Source organism: Rhinolophus hipposideros (assembly GCF_964194185.1).
Source record: "Rhinolophus hipposideros genome assembly, chromosome: 19".
In the NCBI taxonomy this organism is placed as follows: Eukaryota; Metazoa; Chordata; class Mammalia; order Chiroptera; family Rhinolophidae; genus Rhinolophus; species Rhinolophus hipposideros.
Window position 1 is genome coordinate 39632616 of NC_138065.1, and position 25253 is coordinate 39657868.

Here is a 25253-nt window from a genome sequence, read left to right on the forward strand (position 1 = left end):
TGGATTTTATTATGAGCAATTTTTAAATGATCTCTAAGATAGTGTCCCAGCAACTTATTTCATAGAAAAATAAAGTTAATTGTTTTTTAGTATATGCTATAGATGATATGAAATGAAAATTTTGCAATTTGTAATATCCTTGTATTTAATAATTGAAATATTAAAGGCCATTTAAAAGGGCTTATGCTGACTGCAGTTTATGATGGATCCTTTAGCTTTTTTGAGATCTTAGGGAAAGTTACGTATTTTTTTGTTGGGGTAAGTGTATTTTATATTGGAGTAATAAATATGGATCTATTTAGAACTGTGCCTATTGAGATGTATAGTGTACCACAATTATTGCAGATGTTAAAGTTCAGTAGTAGAATCTGATACAACCTTTGAGTATCTATTAAGCACATAAATAGTCTTTATTTCCATTATTTGATTGTAATATTAATAGAATCACATGGTTACTTGTTTAGGCGTAAAAGATCAGCTAACTAAAGAAAATGAAGAGCTTAAACAAAGGAACGGAGCCTTAGATCAGCAGAAAGATGAATTGGATGTTCGTATGACTGCTCTTAAGTCCCAATATGAAGGTCGAATTAGTCGCTTGGAAAGAGAACTCAGGGAGCATCAAGAGAGACACCTTGAGCAGAGAGATGAGCCTCAAGAACCTACTAATAAGGTGATTAGCTCATTCTGTTTAAATGACAAATGTCTTTGTACATATTATTTGAAGCTATGGGGTGATTTAGGAGCCTTTTTGTCACAGTGAATTTTGGCTAAGCAGAAAGTACAGAGAGAATTAAAAAACTGAAATATTTTGATGGTATTAATTAATGGACTCTTGTGAGGTAGGCACGATAACCTATGATTTTGTTTTTATATAGGTCCCAGAACAGCAGAGACAGATCACATTGAAAACAACTCCAGCTTCTGGTGAAAGAGGAATGTAAGTTTTAGTTCTCTTATAATCTATTATCTGTTTTTCTTTTAAAGCTCAGGAAAGATCTAATGATCTAGGGGAAGAAAACAAATCTGTACTCTAAGTACAAAAATATATTCTAAAGCTACTTATCTGCGCAAAATTGCATCATATATTTTGGCATCTTCCCCCCCCCGCCCCCCCCAGAACTCATGTTTTCAGCATACTTGCAGTCTTACCAGGTAGAGCTTTGTGACAGAAAACATCTTTTATCTTTATGATGTGATTGACTTCTAAGATAGGCTACTGATTTTCCTGTGATGTTTGAAATATTTAGTGAACAAAAACTAAAATGACAATCAGTTTCTTTAATATATATATGTATATATACACCTGTGTGTATATATATATTTACATATATATTATATATGTGTGTGTGTGTGTATATATATATATATAATATATATATATACATTATTTTTTTTTTTTAATTAGCCGGAAGTCTACCCAAAACAGTGCTAGGAAAATCAGAATTAATAAAGTCATACTTGTTGAACACTCACTTTCAGAAATATGTGTGCTTTGTTTTTGATAAAGTGTATGTACTTTATAAGGAATATTATAGTAGTTTCAATTATTCTTGCATTTTCCCCTCTGTAAGTGCCAGCACATCAGATCCACCAACAGCTAATATCAAGCCAACTCCTGTTGTGTCTACTCCAAGTAAAGTGACAGCTGCAGCTATGGCTGGAAATAAGTCAACACCCAGGGCCAGTATCCGCCCAATGGTTACACCTGCAACCGTTACAAATCCTACTACTACTCCAACAGCAACAGTGATGCCCACTACACAAGTGGAATCACAAGAAGGTAAGTAAAATCACACAGATCTGATTGGACTGCTTGCTTATTTAGGTTTGTTATGAGAGAATGATGGTAACTTTAAGGATAAATGAGGCTTCCACTGAAGCTAAAGTCAGACACGATGATAAAAGTGCGCAGTTAATCTTTTCAAGTGTATACCTCCCAGGATACTTGTGACTGCGACTAACTCCCTCACTCCCTTTCTGCTTTATTTTGTTTGTAAACTGAAAAGGGGGGTAAATACAGCCCTCTAAGTATATGGCATATTTTTCTGGGATCAAAATTTTCACTTCTAACAGCAAAGAAAGATGATATGAAATCCACTTTGGAAAACCTTACTGAGTCACTGGTTTGACCCAAATACCACTTTTTCACTGAAACTGACCTTTTAATTGCTTTCTCCACTTTGTTCCCATGGCATTTCGTACTACAATAGTTACAGTTCACTTTAATACATACCTTTTTATCTTACTAGATTGAGATCCTAAAGGTAAGAATCTTCATTATTTAATCGCAACTCCAAGATAGGTGTTTAGTAAAACTTTACTAAATACAATATCCTTAGCTTCGTGTCTTAACAAATGTTAGAATTCAGTATTCAAGCATTTAGAAATATATGTGTATATGCTGTGAAAGTACAGAATATTTCAGCTACATTCTATACAATGATTTTCAGATATATTGCCAATTAAACTTAATGGTTATTTTATATCAATTAGAAAGAAAGCGATGCTTAATAAAAACTTACAATTTGACTCTGAGCTTCTTTCATTCATTTCATTTGGTCGTAATTTAAGTAGAATAGTAGATGCAAAAAACAGTTTCATATATTTATTTGATTCAGCCAGCAGTTTACTGCCATACCAGTCACATGGGCAATACAAAAATGCATAATACATTGCATTCACCCTCAGTGTTTTTGTCTAGTGAGTGGTAAGAGATATGTACCTAAATAACTATACAACTCATCTATAACACAGAATAAGAAGGGTAATCCCAGCTTTGGTAAGAACAGAAGACTTAATGCATTAAATATTATGATTACTTTTCAGCTATGCAATCAGAAGGACCTGTGGAACATGTTCCAGTTTTTGGAAGCACAAGTGGATCTGTTCGTTCTACTAGTCCTAATGTGCAGCCTTCCATCCCTCAACCCATTTTAACTGTCCAGCAGCAAACACAGGCTACGGCTTTTGTGCAACCCACTCAACAGAGTCATCCTCAGATTGAGCCTGCAAATCAAGAGCTGTCTCCAAGCATAGTAGAGGTGGTTCAGAGTTCGCCAGTTGAGCGGCCTTCTACTTCCACGGCAGTATTTGGCACTGGTAAGATTAATTTAAGTTAGAGTAGGCCTGTGTATTTATAATTTCTTGAATATATTAATACATATCTTGAGTACTCTTTGTACATACTTGTTTTCTACCATTAGAGTGGATAAATGTATTCCTAACGTTTTATTTCATGTTTACTGCTGAATTCTATTCTGGATCACTCATTTTTGTCATTTAGATCTCCAGTTATGTTTTGACGGATTTTAAAGATGATACATCTCATAAAATCGATATGTAACTTAATACAGGTCCTGAAAACTAAGACATCTAAGAAAAGAACAAATAAGGATTTTCAAATCTAAAAATACAAGAAAATTTTTTTATTTAAGCCCAGGGTTTTAAGTAACTGGAGAAGATCCTCTGTAAACTTTGTGAATAAGAGTTATATACCAGTGTAATAACAGTGGATCAGATGTATTGCTATAAAAGTTGATTGGCTTTATTACCCAAAGTTTATTTAGGTTGATAGTATTAAGAATGTTGATTCAGAGCATAAATTGCTCTTTGCACATAGATTAGTAGAAACAAACTATGTTAATCTGTCCAAATAAGTGTTTACTGTGTCTTTCTTTAGTTAAATGACCAAAATGTTTTTAAAAATAACTATCTAAATTGAGTTTATTATCATGCTCTAATTGAAGATTTAAATTATTTCAAAGTGTCGGCTACCCCAAGTTCTTCTTTGCCGAAGCGTACACGTGAAGAGGAAGAGGATAGCACCATAGAAGCATCAGACCAGGTCTCCGACGATACAGTAGAAATGCCTCTTGCAAAGAAATTGAAAAGTGTTACACCTGTAGGAACTGAGGTGTGTAAAGGTCTTTCTATTTGCTTTTATTTCAATCAATAGAGCTAAGATATTCATTCAGTTACAGCAGTATTAGGTGAATGGACCTTTTGGGGCCAAAATCCAGAAAACTCTCTTGTTTACTTACTACACAGTTTCCACTGACAGGCCAGATATTGTTGCTGTTGCCAATGTTGTTTTATATCCTTTGCATAACTTTTATTAAATTAGTTCCCATTTCAATTTTAAAAACATAGTTATGAAACATAAATTGAATTCCCTTTCGTGTTTTTTTTTAATTCAAAGAATAAGGAAGTTTGTTATCTCATGGACAATTTTTAAACTGTTACCTGCCTTTTTTTTTTCCTCTCAGATTAACCAAAACTATATTCCTTTATTTTCTTTTGTTGAGGATAAATTGTAATGAATTGTTTTACTATCAAACATTGAGACTACTAAATTAATTTTATTAGCATCTATTTAATTAATGCTCAAGCTTTATTTTGTATATACTGACAAGGAATGCGATTATGCTTTGTAAATAAATATAAGTGAACATTTCTGATGAACAGCCTTGTAAAATTATAGATTTGAGTTTTGAGACAACTAGCTGAATGTTTCATCTAGTGAACTGATATAGTTAACACACTTGTATATCGTGATTCAGGAAGAAGTTATGGCAGAAGAAAGTACTGATGGAGAGGTAGAGACTCAAGTATACAACCAAGATTCTCAAGATTCCATTGGAGAAGTAAGTAAAACATATTTAAAATAACAAATTGTTGCTTTTAATTAATAAAATTAGCTTCAACAGACAGTCATTATTTGAACTTTTTTTTAAAATTGGCTGTTTTATGTTTAATGAAATATTATTAGTTACCAGTACAATTTCTGCTTTATTTTACTTCTAGTTAGCATATTGCCTTCTAAACTTTATTAAAGAAATGTTTTTACTTAGCACAGATTTTCCATGCTAAGAATTGTCATGAGTAAAGATTATCCATTCCCATCTGATTGAGTCTTGAATTAATCCACAGTGCCCAATTTGGTGGTGTTCTGTTGCTTCCCTCTATCTCTTACCTCACCAAATTAAAATAATCTATGAAAGGAAATGCATTGGTACACTTCATTTTTTGAATTTAAAAAAAATGGTTGCCTCTTCAGAGGGCAACCCCACTAGTGGAAATGCATAGACTCTAAAATAACCAGTAGGTTCCATTCCCAACTCTACCACTTAGAAGCTGTGTGATTATTAGCAAGTCATTAATTTTCTCTAAGCCTCAATTTTCTCATGTTAGAATATTGTAACATAATTTTTAGTATTAAAAAGTACGTAAGTGTTAGGCACTCAAAATATTATTTACTTTCCTACCATCCCTCTATTAAGTATATTGTTAAAGTTTATTTCACCTGTGTCTTGTCTTGAAGTGACTACTAGAAAATTTTAAATTACATGTGAGAACCATATTGCATCTCATGTTATAATTTTGTTGGACGGCACTGATCTACAATATCACACTGGTAGTTTTGAAAACACATGTGTGTGTTTTTTTCTCCTTTTTTATTGGAGTATTATCCAATGAAATTTATAACAATTCTTCTATAGGAAGACAGTAAAGAAACCCTAAGGTTTATCTTTCGTTTGGTTTTTAAATTAATTCTGCTTTCGAAAACCATATTTTTAAAAATAAAATACTAGTAGTTCATGAGCATTCTTTACTCTTTACTTAGATCTACAGTATGTTGCTGATAATTTTAGATATATTTGACTTTTCATAATTTTTAGTTTTTTAATTTTTAAAGGGAGTGACTCAGGGAGATTATACTCCAATGGAAGACAGTGAAGAAACCTCTCAATCTTTACAAATAGACCTTGGACCCCTTCAGTCAGATCAGCAAACAACAACTTCCTCCCAAGATGGTCAAGGCAAAGGAGATCTTGTCATTGTAATTGACAGTGATGATGAAGAGGAGGATGATGATGAAAATGATGGCGAACATGAGGTAAATTTGGTTTGAAGTCATCCATTGTTTTTAAACTTCTTCATGAAATGCTGAAATCCTTTGGACTACTAAAACATCAACCAATGAATTCCGATTCTTTTGTCAGTTTAAATAAATTATTTTGCTTTTCTTTTATCCTGATTAGCTTCTAAATTCATATTTTATAGTGAAATGGAGTATAGAACAAGTGGAAAACTCCAAGTTTTTTAAATGATTGCTAAGCCCTTTAGGATATGTTAAATTGGTTAGATTAAGCAAGCTTAATTTTAATCATATTGATAAGTGACTGGATTTAATTGTGAGTTCTGTGATTTCTGAAAATAATAGAAGAAACTAGGGTATTTTTTTCTCATGGAGCCCCTCCATAGTTCTTTTCAAAAGAAATTGAGATCTTAGGATAATTGAAGTGTAGTTTAAGTGAAACTTCGTGTTTTATTTTGGGAGTTAATCTTGTGTCGACAGCATCACATTTTAGATTTTTCATTAATCAAACAATGTTTTTTAAAAGCCCCACAGTATAATATAATTTCACCATTTTTCAATGCCACATTTTCAATTTAGAATTAAAGTGGACCACTTGATACTTTGTGCACATCTAGGATCTTTAATCTTTGAAATGAACTTACGTGAACAATTAGATTTCAGAGTTGGTTGTTATTGTACTAATTCTAGTAAACTTCAGAGATTGTTATTTGCTGCCACTGAACTAATCCTATAGCAACTTTCAGGCCAACCCCTTTATCCTGATCCATGATGCGTCATGTAAATTTCTAAGCATGGTACCAAGATGTGCAGAACATGTGTGCCGTGTTCTAGATCTTTATTTATACTTGGAGGTTTTTTACTAGGATTATGAAGAAGATGAAGAAGAGGATGATGACGATGAAGATGACACAGGGATGGGCGACGAGGGTGATGATAGTAACGAAGGCACCGGTAGTGCAGATGGCAATGATGGATATGAAGCTGATGATGCTGAGGTAACTGGCTAGAATTTTGACTATCTGTTTTCTTGAAGGACTTGATTGGAAAGCTTACTGTTCTCCAAGGGTACAGGAAGTCCTATTCGTAGAACACTATAACTTTTTATACTTCTGGGTTTGTTTTTACTGTGGTTTAGTTTGGTTAATTATTTTTTAAGGTAATAATATTTTATTGTATTTGCACTTAGTATTTATCTGTTGTTTTTAGGGTGGTGATGGGACTGATCCAGGTACAGAAACAGAAGAAAGTATGGGTGGAGGTGAAAGTAATCAGAGAGCTGCTGATTCTCAAAACAGCGGTGAGATTTTTAGTCTCTTTTTTCATTAAACAATTCTGGTAATATTTTCTAAACTAGGATTGTATTTAATTAGCACATAGGTAATAAAACTTGGTTAGCAAAAGATTGGCTCTTATTGTAGCTTTGTCATATTCTCTCATAAAGCCTACTATATTTATATTTGTAAAGTGCAATTATACTATCTTTTCTACCTCATTGGACTGCTGTAAGATTCAAACATTTTGAAATCTATCAAGTTTTATAAATGCTGCTGTTTTTAAGTGGAAAAATTAAATCAGGGACTTCAGAACCAGAAGAGGTCAGTGTAATCAAGCTACATGTTTCAAAATTTGTGGATATTGGAGCTTTGCAATATTGTCTGCTTGTCCAATGAATAAAAAACTTTTTGACCAATATAACATGCTTTTTGTTAAATCTTTGAAAGGATGAGTCCTGGAGATCCATTGAAACGTTATAGGCAATAAAGGATTAGGAAATTCATAGAAAATTATTTTATTTTAGAATTGTTATAAAATGTAGTTTAAAGAATTGGTGATAATCTAGAATAATACCCTGCTTTTGTAGATAATACTAAGCCAGAATCATTAATAGTAATATAGCAAAAATCTTTTCTATTTAGACTAGTGGGAAAATAGTGTATCTGAGTTTTTATATAGGCCTGTGTGTTTTAAAGTGCAAGGTTTAGAAAAGTAAGGACTAGCAATCTTTTCAACTTCTAATTTTTTTAAGAGAAAAATAATATTAAACCGTTTAATGAAGAATAATGTTACTTTTTAAGGGAGATGAGATAAGGAGAGATTAATGATACATTGAGTAATAATTTACATTTTATAAAATATTTTGTAAATTTAAGAAACATATTTTGTGTATCACATAGTTGGGATATAGAGAGAAATATTTCTTGCCTCACAGTTACTGAAACCAAAGATTGGTGCATGACTGTTGGGCCAAAACATCAAGAGTTTCAAGTAAGGAAATATTTATTGATCGAAAAGGTGCCAACTGAGAAGATGGGAGACCTAATGGTGCCTTAAATCCATCTTGCTCACCGGTCTAGGTTAAGTGTTTTTAGGGGGATGGGGGAACAGGTGTGCAGAAGTACTGGTGGGACAAGTTTTAATTGGAAGATCTTGAAATTTGGTCATTTATGATAAAGGGGCATCAATACCAGATCTTCCTGGACATCGGACCCGTGGCTTCTGAAAGGGTTCTGGTGTTCAAGTTTCATTTATGTCCTCGTCCTTTGGTTCTATGGGGGGATGGGGTGAGGGGGTGAGACTTTGGTTCCTGGTGCAGCGGTGGTCAAAGTTCTCTCTCTGTTCATGCTTTAGCTCACGACTTGCAGTTTTGGTCTACTGTCTCTGAAAAGCAATTCAGTATCTCGTTAAACAGGATAGGACAATTTTGAGCTAGTTCTGTGGTTACAAATCCCCTTTTTGTTCTCCATGAGGGAAATAGGGCAACTGGGTCCAGGTTCAATTAAGAGGAAGGGTTAGCTGCCCACTGTGCCCCCCTTATCTGGCTCTTACACCTATCTCTCCATCCGTAGTACCTGAACCTTTGAGGGGCATTCTGAGTATTCAGTTTACAAGCAGAGAGCACAGCAACGTTAGAGGTAGCAGCAGGCCAGATACCTGTACCCTAATATGAGACAAAGAATAAAGAGTAACTTTTGTTACTATGTTCCCAAGGACCCAAACCACGATGAGTTGGTAAGGTTCAAGAAAAGCAGTTTTAGTTTTCAATGATTCCAAGTCATTAGAAGAATTCACTGTTCAGTCCAGTTTACAAGTAGAAAACAGAACAAAACTCAAAAGACAATAGCACCAGAATCTAATACCCACAAAGGTATAGTATAGTTCCTATTGAAATAGTTTTTTTCTCCAAAATCACCCCTATTTTTACCAAAGGTAGCTAAATTGAGACTAATTTACTTGCAAAATGAGTCTAGTTTCAATAAAATTGGCCTAATTATTTATATACGTCTAGCAAGAATAGTAATTAACTGTATAGGTATGTGTAAATCTGCTTTGCTGGAATTTTCCTAAGGAATCTTCAGGTTGAACTTTAAGCCTGAAAAGCTTAAAAAGCTTTTCCACATACAAAAAAGCTAAGCCACATACAAGCCATCAGACTTTGCCTGCAATGCCTATAGATTTGGGTGAATTCCTCTCTTATCGGGGTCCCAAATGCATCCTGAGGTTTTTTTTTTTTTTTGCATCTCCCCGGAACTAACCTTCGTTCCTCACCTGGAAAGACTGCTATGAACCATGTAAACAACGTGCCCCGGCTGTTTTCCCAAGGGGGTTTAATTGTCTCCCAAAGTCAGTCTTAACTCCTTAAAGCTTTCTGGTCATATCTGAGTCTATGTATTTCTCTCCTAAACATGACATTCCACAGCTTTGGTAGTAAAACCAGTTTCTAGTTGTATCCTGTTATAAAAAGGAGAGATTCTTACCGAACTTATGCATATAATCACATTGCCATGAAAATAAAAATACTAATTAAAAGTTTCTGGATTCTGGAGGGATCAAATAGGGAGAAAAAATAGAAATGTTTTAGTTCTGCTTACCAAATTGCTGAGTTATACAAATTTCTTTTTATCTAGAAAACAAAACATTTAAAAATCATCAATCTCAAACAAAAAAGTCACGAAAATTGTAACCATTTTCATTAGTTCATTCAGTCCTGTGTTATTAAACTTCCCCTGCTTGAATCCAGTTTTTCCTTTAGTTCTCTAGACTTTGCCTGATGATTGCAAAGTCAGCCGTCAGGATTCATATGATTTGCTCTGTGAAGTGGGTACCCCAGCCACTTGAGATCATTCATGGAAGGTATATCCCAAGTGGGAAACACATTTTCTAACAGTTGCTTTACCATTGTGAGGGCATCAGTTTTCTGGCAGGGGAAAGCTTCAACTCATCCAGAAAACACACACAAAAAGAATATATTAATAACCCAAACTAAATGTCAGTTGAATGAAGTACAGCTTAAATGTACTGTGGTGGATAATGGAATGCAAAAACCAAAAAAATGCCAGGGAGCCAGGTTAATTAAGTGGCCATGTTGGGTTTCCCATAGCTCTGACTATTCATTTAATTTATGGTCATCATTTACCCATCTTAATTTCTCTGATTCAGGAACAGATTGTTGCCATATTACAAGAACATCAAAATGGCAAGTTTGGCAGTGAGGGGTCATTTTTGTAGAAACAGAATGGACTTTATCTATCTGTGTGCCACAGTCTGATACTCAGGTTCAGTCGTTTTTAGTGTATCCTTCAATTTTGATGACAGATATGTCAGAGTATCTCGGATTTCTAGCAATTGCACGTATATTTCTGGCACATTTATAATATATTCAAATATAACATTAAAAAAGGCTCAGTGTTACTTATTATTTGACAATGCTTCCCATGTAATTCCAACACACCAAAATAAGCCTGATTAATTTAATATTTCTCTTTAGTAAGGAGAGAAAACATCTTTTGAGGTATTCCAGGGACACCCTTCTGTCATACCTGTTATTCCCAGGTCAAGACTACTTATAATTTAAATTCTAGGAAGTTTCTCAAAATACATTAAAAGGTTTGGACATTTAACTAAATAGGATCATAAATCATTATGAAGCAATAAATTATCCATTTAAAAAAAATAGGTGTTTACATAATTGTTAGCAAACCTTAGATTTTACTATTTAGGACATTCAGTTTTAAGTAATCAAGTGCCTGATTAAGATAATATAAAACAGAAAGTTACTTTTATAAAGCACAGAATCTTTGCTTTCTAGGTAGAAAACTTTTTCATACTGTCAGTAGCAGACCAATAGTCCTTTTTAGCAGAGAGAGAAAAACCTAGTTCTAATTTGTATCACTTTACTTTTGATGTTTAAATTCATTTACTTGATTAAATTTATTTTAATCTTAATAACCTTGAACACGCATAAAACTTTCTCAGGATTCTTATTTGGTAATGACTTAGGTATTCAATGAATATCCATTGTTTCGCTAACAAAACTTTGAATTTCCACGTTACCAAAGAGATTTAGAAAACTATTTTAAGTACACTTTTATACAATTACTGCTAAAGAGTTAACCTAAAAGAAACTTTTTATCCTTACATTTATTTAATTTACTTGTTCCTAACAATTAAGTTTAGATTACATAACAAAATTTTGTCATACCAAGTTATTTTTCTTGGCGATAAACTTTGAGAGAGATAACATGAACTTATTGACCAATAAACCCAGGTAGAATTAAAGTAGTATTTAATGCTGACGATCCTAATGATATGCGTATTTAACCAGACCAAACTCAAAACCAGCTTTAGTATCAAATATTTTTCCCAGATCACATGATTCTGAAAAACATTTGGGTTAGTCTGTTGTATTTTTGAGAATTCTCATATAAGCACATCTTTGTTTAAGCCAATTTAATATTACAAGTTAGCAATACCATTCAGCGGTAGAAATGTGTTATATCTAGAACGTGCATACATAGACATACATAAACTTAGAGATAAACATAAACAAATCTAAAGATTTAAGTGATAAAACTGGATCCAAATTATGTTTCTGGCAGATGGAGTAAGTTCTTGCCATGTTACAAGAACATCAAAATGGCAAAAGTTTGGCAGTGAGGGGTCATTTGTGCACAGATACCAAAGCTTTGCATGCTGTATGAATTCCTTTAAAGGTGTTTTAAAATTAATTTATGATCAGAAAATGCATTCCATTGTCTCCAAGAGGCCTGAGATCCTCTCCTTCAAGGGTGACCCTTAAGATGGACTTGTCAACAAGCACAAACAATAGACAATGGAAAGGAAGTGTGCACAATAAAGTTGGAAAGCTCAGAAGGTTTAAAAAAACAAAAAAGAGTGGCTTTAGAATGCCTGCATTTAAAGTAGCAGATTTTCCTAGAGGAAGATGGCACCCGGGATGGAGCCTGAGTCCAGGATGGCAGCTACCACATGTTTGGAGATGAAGATGGGGGAGGGGAAGCAACCTCAGACGCCATTTTACTTCTTACTTCAAAGCCAATAAACAAAATACACACAAAATACACAAAATATACAAAAAGCAAGATTGACACACAAATAAGACAATAAATTGAGTACTCTCTTAACCAAACCTTAAACTAGACAAGTTACAATTTTTAAAATTTAAGTGGCCCAACAAACGAATGCAAACGAACGGGTTCAGAAATCAGGTAAAAATCCTACAATTATTCTGTTCTTCAACAGGATACTCCAAACATACAAAACGAATTGGCTTATTCCAAGGGGAAAGCCCAAAATGGAGGGAAAGGGAGTTCCCTGTTGTACTCAGGGAATTACCCTACTTCCAAATCGAGCCTGTCAGCTCGCAAAGACACAGAAATGCAGACAAAATAAATACAACGGAGTCCATCAAAAAAAAAAAAAAAAAAAGTAGGGTCTAACAATCCTGATCCTACTCTCAGATGGAGGCCCCCAACTAAATTCAAAATGCGAATGGCTTTGTCCCAAGGGCGAGAAAGCCCAGCTAGAGAGGAAGGAATCCAGTTGTGAGCGCTGGAGCAACTTAGCCAAAAACAAAACCAATGATAGACCGAATCCAAAGAAGTCTCCTTATTCCAAATGACCAGGTGCCAATGGCGGTTGGTGCCTGCCAGGAAAAGTCCCTCTCTGATCCCCAAGGCAAAATGGCCTGGCAGCTGCTTGGGACTCATGGAGAGGAAACCCAGACAGCGTTGGCCTGACACGGGCGCGAGCTCCTGGCTGGCTCGCCAGATTTTTACAGAAACCAAAGATTGGGTGCATGACTCTTAGGCCAAAACTCAAAACGTCAGGAGTTTTGAGTAAGGAAATGTTTATTGATCAAAAAGTTGCCAACTGAGAAGATGGGAGACCTAATGGTGCCTTAAATCCATCTTGATCACTGGACTAGGTTAAATGTTTTTAAGGGGCTGGGGGACCAGGTGTGCGGAAGTGCTGGTGGGATGAGTTTTAACTGGAGGACCTTGGAATTTGGCCATTTATGGTAAAGGGACATCAATACCAGATCTTCCTGGACAGCAGACCTGTGGCTTCTGAAAGGGTTCTCTTGTTCAAGTTCTGGTTATATCCTGGTCATTTGGATCCGTGGACGGGGAGGGCAAGCAAGACTTTGGTTTCGAATGTAGCTGGAGGTCCAAAGTTCTCTCTGTGCATGCTTCTACTGCGTGATTTGTGGTATTGGTCTGTTTTCACCGAAAGCAGTTCAGTATCTCATTAACTAGTATAGGACCATTTTGGACTAGTTCTGCATTTACATCTTTAGGTATTATCACTAAAAGTTAAGTCTTTTGAGGGCAAGTTCTAGCCATTTTTCCCAGATACAAAGCATTGAATAGTTGAATACTTATTCGTTTCTTTTTTACAGTCAAGTGAAAATAGGCCTAATCATCTGGATAAAATTAAGTTAGTGGATAGCTTTGGTACATTGCCAATAGTCATAAAAATGCTTTTTCTGAGTGTGTATTCTTGTATCGAGTTACTTAAATCTCACAAAAAGATTATAGGGTTTAAGCACCACTGAATAATCTGAGAAAGCGAAGTAGAAACAACCAAAGTGACTCGACCAAGGTCACATAGCTATTAAGTGTTAGAGCTAGAATCTGATTCTAGACCTCAGACTTTTTTTTTTTTTAAAGTGGTGAAAAAGTGTATTAGAAAAGATAGTACAATCCAAAGAATTAGGAGTGGGCGAAGCACAAAGAAAAGCGGCTCAAGGCTCAGGGCTCAAGGTGGCATTACTAGGAGAAAAAGTATGCTCCGAAGGGTTTGGAGCAGGCCGAGCAAAGGCAAGACTCAAGAGGGGCTCAAAACTCAATGCTCAAGAGGCCTAGACGTCAGACTTTTAAACTACTGAATTCTGTGATTCCCCATTCAACTTTTCAAAGTAGAAAACAGCTTCTGTCGTTTTCTACCGTGTATATAGAAGACCGAGACATCTAAAGGACCATTGAAATTTAAAATTGAGGAAAACCAAAATATAAAAGTGTTGTTAAAAGGCTGTTTCCCAATCTCCTTCATCCTGTTTGCGTGTAATACTGATACCATAGTGGTCTGACCTTTAGATAATTTGCCCATTATAATAATATGAACCAAAATTTATTAAGTGTTTGTTTTATCATGTGTTAGGCTAAGTGCTTTCTGTCTATTTGAAAGCTTCAGTTAAACCTTTTCTTGTAGATTACATTTGTTCCATTAACCAACCAAATAAATAGACTCAGAGAGGATAAGGGACTTGCCTAAGGCCATATAATTGGTAATTGTACCCCCATCATCTCTGGGTCCACCATACCTCACTACTTTCTGAAAATAGTAATGAGGTGGCAAGGTTTATACTTCTACGGATGGTCTGAGTTATTCTGTGATAAATGGTTCCAAATAAGCTTTTCTTTTCCTATAGGTGAAGGAAATACAGGTACTGCAGAGTCCTCATTTTCCCAGGAGATTTCTAGAGAACAGCAGCCATCATCAGCATCTGAAAGACAGACCCCTCGTGCACCTCAGTCCCCTAGACGGCCACCACACCCACTTCCCCCAAGATTGACCATTCATGCGCCTCCTCAAGAGTTGGGACCACCAGTGCAGGTATTAAAAGCACTGGTCATTCTGAAAATGAACTTTAAAAAATCTTGGCTTTTCTCCCTTTCTTTCCATTAGATATTTCTTTTTTATTTTTTTTCCAGAAATTATGAACTCTTAACGTTTTGGCATATTTTTATAAAATTTTTTGAACTGAAACTAATCTGATTTCTTTCCCATGAAATATGACAGTAATTTACTTCATAATGGAGTGAAGTTTGGAAAGGCAAGGCTGACTGAAAATTGTGCATAAGTTGAAATGATTATAGTCATAGCAAATAAAAGTCACTGTTATGCGGTCACTGTTCCTACAAGTTACAAAAGGAAAAAGATTTTCTTGGATTTCGGTTGATGTAAAATGTATTTTAGCAGCTGACCACCATCTGCTTTGAAGGTTTTTTTCCTCTAAGATGGACATGTTTTTTTTCAAAAAAAAAAGGAAATTTCTGTTCTGCATAACAAAACATTTTTCTGTAATTGTTTATAACCACACATTAATTTTCACTTTTAAAATGAATTAAAGTGTGCATGACCCTTTACATGTAGCACTCTTTGTAGCAGGGTTGGACGTGACTTAATCATAAGCTCTTGCAGAAACCACAGGAAAAGTACGAAGCCTGTATTAATAATCTAGCTTGAATCTTACCCTTTTGGTGTACTCAACACTGTCAAGTATAGATTCTACTACAATATCACTGGTGAAGATAAACTCATTATGTGAAAATACTAAGTCTTAAAGAATTGCAAGATATACCAAATCTATCAATTTAGAATTGTTTAAATGGGGAAAAAATTTATATATAGTTAGTACTGCTCTTTGAACTCCAAAGGAAAATTAAACCTTGAGAAGGCATACATATTAATTAAATAAATTAGTTACAAAGAGATAAGATATGAGCAGAGATTGGTTTTAAATGTTGGTTAATATTTTGTCTCTTGGCTAATAACATATTTATCTGTTGGTTAATATATGGCCTATATAATTAAAATTTTGTCACTATTCAAAACTGATTTCTTTAGTACAAGATTAGTATCAGTTTTTCCTGAGAAAATACCCTGATTATTACATCGTATGCTAACATTTGTTATTTTCTTACCGAAATAATAAGCTATATCTATTGATGTTTGGTGTTTGTTTCATTGCCTAATCCCTTTAAATAAATGTAATTTCTTTTTCGACAGAGAATTCAGATGACTCGGAGGCAGTCTGTAGGACGTGGGCTTCAGCTGACACCAGGAATTGGTGGCATGGTAAGTACCTATCAGTCATGTAAAGGCAGTTCATTTGTTCAGCAGATAATTTATAGTCCATATGTATGTTCCTGTTTAGTTCCCATTTTCTGTCTTTGCTTTAGCAGCAGCATTTTTTTGACGATGAAGATAGAACAGTGCCAAGTACCCCTACTCTTGTGGTGCCACATCGTACTGATGGATTCGCTGAGGCAATTCAGTAAGTTAATGAAAGAGAAATATATTTGATGACTGATCAAAGTATTCCTGTTTCCCTGTTAATTTCTTTACATTTGATTGATTCATTATTTGTTGAGCCCTCTCTACTTTGTACTGAGCTCTTGGGGATGGTGTAGGAGAATTGAGTATGTAGTGTTAGGGAAAATTACATAAAGGTGAATGAAATACAGTTGCTTCTATCAGGAATTTGAAATTTAAAGTCAGTATAACAGTGGTTAAGAACATGGACTTTAGAGTCAGAATACCTGGGTTAGAAATCTAGCTGTACTGCTAATTACCTGTGTGAAGTTATTTAGATTCTCTGTTCCTGATATCCTCATTTGACTGATGGGAATAATGATACATTAGTTCCTGCCATGTAAGTTGTGAGAATTAAATGAATTGATTTATGTTAACATGTTCAGAATATTATCTGGCACATAGTAAAATGCTTTGTAGATGTTGGTGAAGGTGTTGGTAATTAGAGTGATCATGACGGATAGTATTATTGTGAAAGCTAAGCCTGTGAGCAAGTAACTAACCTAAACAAGCTAGGAGAACAGAGGCATAAACAATAGGCTTTATTAACACAAATTAAGAAGTAATTTGTTACAAGAATTAGAGGAAAAGAATCTCAGAGGACTTAATGGGTATAACATTGAATTGAGTCGTGGAAAATAATACCTAACACTTATGGAGCATGTCCATGAATCGGTTTATTTAATCTTCCAAAGTATTAGAATAGATACTGTTATTGTTGCCCTTTTGTAGATAAAGAAGCACAGAGATGTTCACAAATTTGCCAGAGGTCGAACAGCCAGGAAGTGGCAGTTTTGGGTTTCAAACCAGTCATTGTGGTTCTAGAACATATGTTAACTGTTGTGCTGTGCCACTCGGTGTAAAAGGACCGAGTGGTACTTTAATTGTGGCTGTTTAATTGTGGCTGAAGTACCTAAAGATCAGATTTTAAAAGTTTTCACAAACTTGGGAAAAGATTGATTATTCTGTAGTATGTAGTAACATATGGCCATCAGAGCGAGTTTTATACTTCCTCAGTTGACCATAACTCACCTCAACACAGTTTTACAAGCCAACCAATCAGTGTCATGCCCTCTTCTGAAAGTCAGCCAATCAGAAACAGAGTCCCTCTAGTAGACAGCTTCTGAGTGCCAGCCAGGAAACAGCATGCTTGCATAGATCAGAAGAACTCAGGATTTTTCCATAGAAGAATAAGTTTGTGGAGATATATTTAAAAACCCACCTGGAGGAGAATGTCCTTAACTAAAGCAGTAGTGTTGAAATGGAAAAGAAATTAGATTCAAGAGTTATTTACTACAGAGGTACATAATCCATAAATATTAGTAGCTGGCTTGCCAAGGAAGGATAGAATAAGTAGTGGGCAAAGAATGAGATAATGCTGTTTTATATCCTGGATTATGGGCAGGAAGGTGGGTGCTGATGTTATTAGGACAGGGAGAAAACAACTTTCTAGCCATCTTAGATTTTTTTCAAGGTCTTGAGAGCCGTCTAGTGAACTCTTTCAGGTAAGAAATGGGCTAGAACAGTGACATGATTTATCTGTGACTAAACAGTGAAAACTGAGACAAATTTTTGTCTCGTTACTTCATTTGAACTTTTTTGTTAGGTCTCATGTTGTTTGTGTCGCTTTCAGTATATCTACATAGAAATTTCTAGCAGATTCAAGAAATGTGAGGCATAGTTCAGGAGAGATTAAAGATATATATAAATCACCATATATGAAATCACATGTAATTTGAATTGATTCATGTTGTTACTAAATTCTTTGACAACTGATATTTTAAATATGTTTGTATAAGAATTCATTTATGGAACGTATGGTGTAGCATAAGGAATATAGTCAATATTGTAATAACTAGTTATGGTGCCAGATAGGTACTAGATCTATCAGGATGATAGATGGGAATGGGGTTGGGAACAGGGTGAAAAAGGTGAAGGCATTAAGAAATACAAATTTGCACTTAATACAGTATGGGGAATATAATCAACAATGTTGCAAAAATCGCGTAAGGTGCCAGATGGGCACTGGACTTATCCGGAGATCATGTCATAGACGGTGTAGATGCCTGACCACTGCTACCATATACACCTGAAGCTGAAGTGGAATAATGCTGAATGTCAACTATAACTAAATAAGTAGGTACATATATAGTCACGGGATGTGGAGTACAACACAGGGAAGATAGTCAATGGTATTGTAACAGCTATATGAGATGTCAGAGGGGTAGTAGCTTGGGGGATGGGTTATCATTTTATGAGGGGTTTAAATGTCTAACTATTACATTGCTTTGTACACCTGAAACTAATAAAAATAAATTTTAAAAAATAATTCCTTTGTCAATTTCATTTTCAGTGTGTTTCCTTCCCACTTTGTTTATGCTCATTCTTCCTATATTCTTTATAGTCACTGTGGCTTCAATAGGGTAACTTTAAAAATCATCTTAAATTAATTTTTGGTCAGTTCCCCACAGGTTGCTGGTGTTCCTAGATTCCGGTTTGGGCCACCTGAAGATATGCCACAGACAAGTTCTAGTCACTCTGATCTTGGCCAGCTTGCTTCTCAAGGAGGTAAACATCTAAAGAAAAGCTTAGTTCTCCTGGGTTTGCATGTATGTGGTAATAAACTACTCTGATGTGATATTTTTTTTCATAAGTGAGCAAATATTTTTAAAAGTTGATATTTAAATTATTCCTATGCTAATTTATAGGGAAAACTATAATATATTTACTGCTACTAAACATTGCCTTACATATAAATCTTTTCAACAAAGTTCTGAGTTTGAACATAAAGACTAGCTTTTACATTTGTATCTCTTCCAGCTCCTCTTCTGGCTCCTAGTATAGCATCATACATGTGCTAAGTGTTCAGAAATGTTTCTTGAACCAGTAAATATACATAGGTACTACCAGCCGTTTTAAAGTTTTTGGAAGGAATGGAACATACTTTCTGAATTGTTTGACATTTAATATTCCTAGTTAAGTGCATAAAACTAGTTAGATATTTTTCATTAACATTAAAAATAAGAAAAATAAAATGTTAAAAATATGTGGAGTAAGATGACCTTAAGTAATAAAGTAATAGAAATAAAGTAATAATAGTAATAAAAGTAATAATAAAGTAATTTATTACTAAATTAAGTAATAGTAGTTGGTTGTTTGGAAATGAATTACGCTATTTCTGGAATTAATTACCTTTTAATCCTGAATTGGTATCCACATGGCCCACTATATTTATGGGAAGCTGTTAACAGCATTTTATAAGTGAATAGGGAATGCATACTACTTTAATAATAAACCCCAAACAAAAGGTTAATCTGCAGCCCTCATTAAGTCATGTAGTATATCTTAGCACCTGATGGTTTAGGATGTTCATTTTAACACTGCATGCCTCTTTCACTATGAAATTGTGAAGTCATGTAAGTTCAAATTTGTATGTGGCTTTGTATTATAGGACAATTTCTAGACTTGGAAGTCTGCGCTAGGCTTAAATTGGAATGCCACCACTTACCAGCTTTGTAACTTCGGGAAAGTTAATTAACTTTCTTGAAATTTAGTTTCTTTAACAAAAAGGGGACTAATAATATTTGCAGTTTGGGTGATGCGCAGATGCTAACAAAGTACCTAGTTTATAGCTGGGTACTCAGTAAAGTTAACCTGTGTGAAACTGTAAGAGTGGCCTTTTGGATACCTTTTAAGGGTACTTATATTAGTATTAGGGGACTTAAAGAATGCGTTTCTATTGTATTTACATTTTGAGGGATTGATGTTTGTTTGATGAGCTAATTGTGGACATTAACAAAGTTATGTGTCTGCGGATTAATTTTTTTCTTTCAGATACCTCGCATATTGACACTTTTGTGTTCTTTCAATCATTTGTTAATATTCAGAATTGTCTTTAGGTTTGGGAATGTATGAAACACCACTCTTCCTAGCTCATGAAGAAGAGTCGGGTGGCCGAAGTGTTCCCACAACTCCCCTGCAAGTAGCAGCCCCAGGTAGGTAGCACAGGCAGATGAGTAGATTATGTAAAACCTAATCCATTGGTAAAATGAAAACATCTGAGACATCTTCTGGCTAAAAATCAAGGACAGCACAAAGTTACAGTGTTCGTCGCTCTTCTGGTCTTTTTGTTTTGAAGTGACCGTGTTTACTGAGAGCACCACTGCTGACGCTTCGGAGCATGCCTCTCAGTCGGTTCCCATGGTGACAACATCGACTGGCACTCTGTCCACAACCAATGAAACGGCAGCCGGTGACGACGGAGATGAAGTGTTCGTGGAGGCAGAATCTGAAGGGTAAATGTTTACTCTGTCAGGTTGGCTCGCTGTACACTTGCCAGACTTCAGCATTTGTTTTCCTTCAGCCAGGGAATAATCGGGTCAAACTGTATTTTCAATAGCATCCCATTACAAAAGTAAACCGAGCTGTATATTTTGAAAGGCTGCTTTTTGCATATCGTAATGTTTTGGGACTTGGTGGTTGTTATTAGAGAAGACAAATGTTATCTCCCTGAAAAATCGCATGATGTGTTTATTCTAGAACAAAGTATTTCTTTAAAATCACGGGTAGCCTTCCATTAATGTAGCTGTTTCAACTTTTCCCCAAGAAAGAAGTCTTTCTGTGAAAATTAGGAATATTAGGAAATGACTCACTTTCCATTTAGTAGTGGGCTTTCAAATGAACCTCACTTAGTCTTTGTTTGTGTACATTTAAATCTTGGTATCTGGCATACCGACTTTGTAAAAATTAGAAATTATCTAGTATTTTTCAAAACCTGACTACATTTTTAACATATCAGTTATAAGCAGTTTTAAAAAAGAAGTATTTTGTGACAAATGATCTGGATTTTCTTAAATTAAAGGAGGTAGAGTAATTTAATGGAAAGAACTATTAATACTAGGCAGTGGACTTGGGGAAGTGTAACTTTCGAGGTGGAACCTAAATCTTCATAAAATAAGAAGTTGAACGAACCACTTCATGGTCAGAAGCGAGACTAGAAGTAGAACCCAGATTTCCTAGGAAGAGCACAGAGATTTCGTTTTGGCAGTATTTTCTTAGCGTAATTTTTGGCCAGTTCTAGTACCGTGTTTCCCCGAAAATAAGACCTAACTGGAAAATAAGCCCTAGCATTATTTTTTAGGATGACATCCCCTGAACATAAGCCCTAATGCATCTTTTGGAGCAAAAAATAATGTAAGACCTAGTCTTATTTTCAGGGAAACACAGTATATGAGGAAAAGAACGGGTCTGTTATTACATTTTAACACAGTTATTACATTTTAACACAGTTACTTACATTAAAAAATAATGTAAGACCTAGTCTTATTTTCAGGGGAACACAGTATATGAGGAAAAGAACAGGTCTGTTATTACATTTTAACACAGTTACTTAATTTGGAGGAAGGTACAGCTTCTGCTGAGAATACTAGCTACCATTGATTCCATCCCATGTATGCAGATCACTTTATACATGTCATTTCTAACCCACGCAGTCTCTCTGGAAAGTGTCGTCCCCTCTTACGAATGAGAAAGCTCTGACTCAGAGCATGTTAAACTAACTGACTTAGGCTGTACCACTGGCAGCTGGCTCCGGTGGATATAGCCCTGACGTCAGCCCCGTGTGCTTTGCAGCTTCAGCACATAGTTATGAGAGACATCTTTCAGGTACATTGTTATTAATAAACGTACTAAAGTTTGCAGACGATTGAAACTGGAGCAGAGTCAAGTTATTCTTGTACTCTTAGCGCCTTCACCTGCTGTTTACTGTGCTATCTTGAATGGCAGAGAGAGAGGGAGTTATAGCCATTGAACAGGAAATTCATGTGCCCACAGTCCGTCATCTGGGCTAGAGCCCATGTGAGGGAGTGATATATTATTAATAGTTGAGACTGTTGTGAATTATTTTAATATTCTACTTTCCTACAGAGTTGTTTTGAGATGTATCAAAATCTGGGTAAGACATTTTTAGTGAATGTCAACCCTTGTCAAAATGAGGAAAAACAAAAACTAAAATTGGAATGTGCACTAGTGAGAGAAGTGTGAGGAAAAAGCAACTTGAGCTCTCCTTCCCTGCCCCTTTAGAAAAACATGGCCACCAATATCAGAGTTTACAGTTTTGAGTTGGAGAGGAGCTCTGGGTTAACTGGTAAACTGTATCAACAAAGGTTTGGGAACAACAGGATACGTTCTAGGATCAATTGTATTTCCTAATCAATTTTTGTTTTCCTTCCTTAGTATTAGTTCAGAAGCAGGCCTGGAAATTGACAGCCAGCAGGAAGAAGAGCCTGTCCAGGCATCTGACGAGGCAGACCTTCCTTCCACCAGCCAGGATCCTCCTTCCAGCTCTTCTGGAGGTCAGTTCCTGCTCTTGCCTACAATACAGTGTTACAGATCAAATTTGTTGGCAAAAGACACTTTCATTAGTAATGATTTGATAATCCTTTCTCCTTGAATTTAAAATGCATTTTTAAAAGAGAAATTGTATTTTATTAAAAGAAACTTGATTTATGTTCAAGGGCATTGGTTGTTTTAGAGGTACTAAAGGAACTGTGTGGGGTAAGGTACTGGGAGGGAAGCTAAGGAGTAGGAAGCGCCAGGCCTCCTGCCTCTATCTAAACCAGAGCAGCTCCATTTTGAATTGTTTTACATGTTAGGGTTCTACATGAGATTTGATACAGAGAGTTGAAAGGTAAGGGATCTTTTCTTCAAAAAAAAAAATATATTTTAAATTTACTGACATTTTATGTATCTTTCCTAAAATAATATTATTTTTGCAGTACTTTTTAAAAATAACATTTGTTTAGCACTTAACTGTGTATCAGGTAATATGCTAAGGCCTTTACATATATTTACTCATTTGATTCTCCCTGCAACCCAGTGTGGTGACCACTCATCCCCATTTTATAGATACGGAAACAGCTGCTGGAAGGCCGAGTCACATAGCAAGTAAATAATGGGCAAGCCCGGTACAAGAGCAGGAAGTGTAGCCCAGAGACCCCAGTCTTCACCAGTACACTCTACCAGCTTCTCCATCTCAGAATGTTTAGGTCCTGACTTACTTTTATTGAAGAAATACAGTATTCGGTCATCCACTCTGATTATTTTCATTTTTAATTGTTTATAGCAGTCATTCTCAAACTCTGCCAGGTTTTCTGGAACATTGTAATCTCAAGATCTCTTCTCCCTCTCAGATAATTTTCTGTGACACATCAACCTATTAGCCAACAGCCCTAATTTCAGATCTCATCCACCTTTTAACAGCTAGTAAGTTTAAATCGCTGCACATTTCATTATGAAATATGGACATTTGTAACTAATCTGCAGCCAGGGTTATATGTAATATATATAATTGTATAACTTAATGCTTTACATGCAGTAAGGCTCAAAAATTGTAACTATAACTATTAATAATACAGTTACTGAAGTTCTGTGCCCCCAGTTATATTCTGACACCCCTGAGAATTGTCTTTCCTCAACAGGAGAATTGGCAGTAGTTATATCTTACTAGAGCTTGCATGAAAAATAATGGTTCTTGTTCCCTTTTACAGTAAATATGAAATTAGGATGTTTTTAAATTTATTTGATAATATAAAACACTAAACCTCCCCATCTGAGCAGTTACTCATTTGGTCACAAATATTATATTTGAGTGCTTACCATATGCCAGATAATTTCACAGAAAGTGTTACTAAGAAAGTGACATTTAAGTAAAGAACTAAAAGAGGTAAGGGAGTGAAGTGGTGCCGTTATTTGGGGGAAGAGTGTTCTAGAGCAAGAGAGATAGCACATGCAAAGTCCATAAGGCAGCACTGTGATGGCTTCAGGGTCAGCAAGGAGGCCACTGTGGCTAGACTACAGTGAGGACAGAGACTTGCCGGTGATAGATGGGTGTGCGAGCATAGATCTGGTAGATCATTATAATTGCTTTGGCTATTCGTGGATAAGGAAGCTTTTGCGGGGCTGTGTCAAACAGTAGTTGACGTAATCTCACTTAAAGACTTAGCAGTATCAGTTTGGCTGTGTGTAGAGAAGAGACTGAAAATGAATAGTGGGCAGAAACAAGAGAAAGTTCGGAGGATATTGCAATAACACAAGATAAAGATGATATTTTAGACAGAATTATAGAGTTAAGTTTGTGAGAAGAGGTCAGTTTGGGGATGTATATTTAAATCAGAGCTGGCAAGGTTTGCTAATGATTGGATTTGGGGTGTCTGGAAAAGAGAAGAGTCAGGTGTGACTCACATTATATTGTAATGGGCTGCTTTTTTTCCTGAGGGATGTGATATTTTATTTTCTATTGTGTTCCCCAGCCCCTAGCACAGTGTATGGAACATGGATAGGCACCAAGTGAATGTTTATCAAATTGAGTGAATGAATGAAAAAAGTCAAGAACTCTTTTTAAAATACGGAAATTTTTCTTTTCTTTTTACCCTTTTTCTCTTTGTTAAAAATCCCTCGTTAAAAAACTACTTTTAAATATTGAAAACTATTGCACTAGTCGGCATTTTATCCCTGCATTCGTGTGGTAGTTTTTGCCATTATAACCACTTTCTTGTTTTTTAACTTGCTTTCTTGTATCTTAATGTTTTTCTTAGATACGAGCAGTAGTCAACCAAAGCCTTTCAGACGAGTAAGACTTCAGACAACATTGAGACAAGGTGTCCGTGGTCGTCAGTTTAACAGACAGAGAGGTAAATTTCTAATAGTGACTCCATGATAGGATGTGGAATCATAATAAATGGAACAAGTTTTCTAATCCTTAACCTTCCAACTTGTGTCTAGTTTTTTTTAAAGGATTGATTAATTAATTATGCACTGAGCATGGGATGTTTACTAACCTGTAAACTTCTTTCAGACAGATCTGTATACCATAGCTGTATAATGAGTATGTGCTTATATTTGTTCATTTCTTCCTTGAATTCAAAGGAAGATTTGGAAAAGCTGAAGTGTTTTAGTTCTGTATAGTCATTTGTTACAA

At 35.3% G+C, this 25253-nt stretch overlaps 1 protein-coding gene across 4 annotated transcripts in view; it reads left to right on the plus strand.

Moving 5' to 3' along the window:
• The window catches only part of TPR (translocated promoter region, nuclear basket protein), a 58299-nt gene that overhangs the window by 32547 nt on the left and 499 nt on the right, over window positions 1-25253 (plus strand). Inside the window, exons 35-51 of one of the 4 annotated variants that reach the window (XM_081026904.1) lie at window positions 465-670; window positions 876-937; window positions 1572-1780; window positions 2827-3099; window positions 3765-3913; window positions 4560-4643; window positions 5696-5896; window positions 6745-6876; window positions 7088-7178; window positions 14610-14794; window positions 15971-16039; window positions 16144-16238; window positions 18738-18844; window positions 20164-20271; window positions 20415-20571; window positions 22511-22629; window positions 24871-24966. In XM_081026904.1, coding sequence (XP_080883030.1) covers window positions 465-670; window positions 876-937; window positions 1572-1780; window positions 2827-3099; window positions 3765-3913; window positions 4560-4643; window positions 5696-5896; window positions 6745-6876; window positions 7088-7178; window positions 14610-14794; window positions 15971-16039; window positions 16144-16238; window positions 18738-18844; window positions 20164-20271; window positions 20415-20571; window positions 22511-22629; window positions 24871-24966 — 2343 coding nt within the window. The remainder of the gene's footprint in view (window positions 1-464; window positions 671-875; window positions 938-1571; window positions 1781-2826; window positions 3100-3764; window positions 3914-4559; window positions 4644-5695; window positions 5897-6744; window positions 6877-7087; window positions 7179-14609; window positions 14795-15970; window positions 16040-16143; window positions 16239-18737; window positions 18845-20163; window positions 20272-20414; window positions 20572-22510; window positions 22630-24870; window positions 24967-25253) is intronic. The other 3 variants (XM_081026906.1, XM_081026905.1, XM_081026907.1) reach the window with 3 other exon arrangements.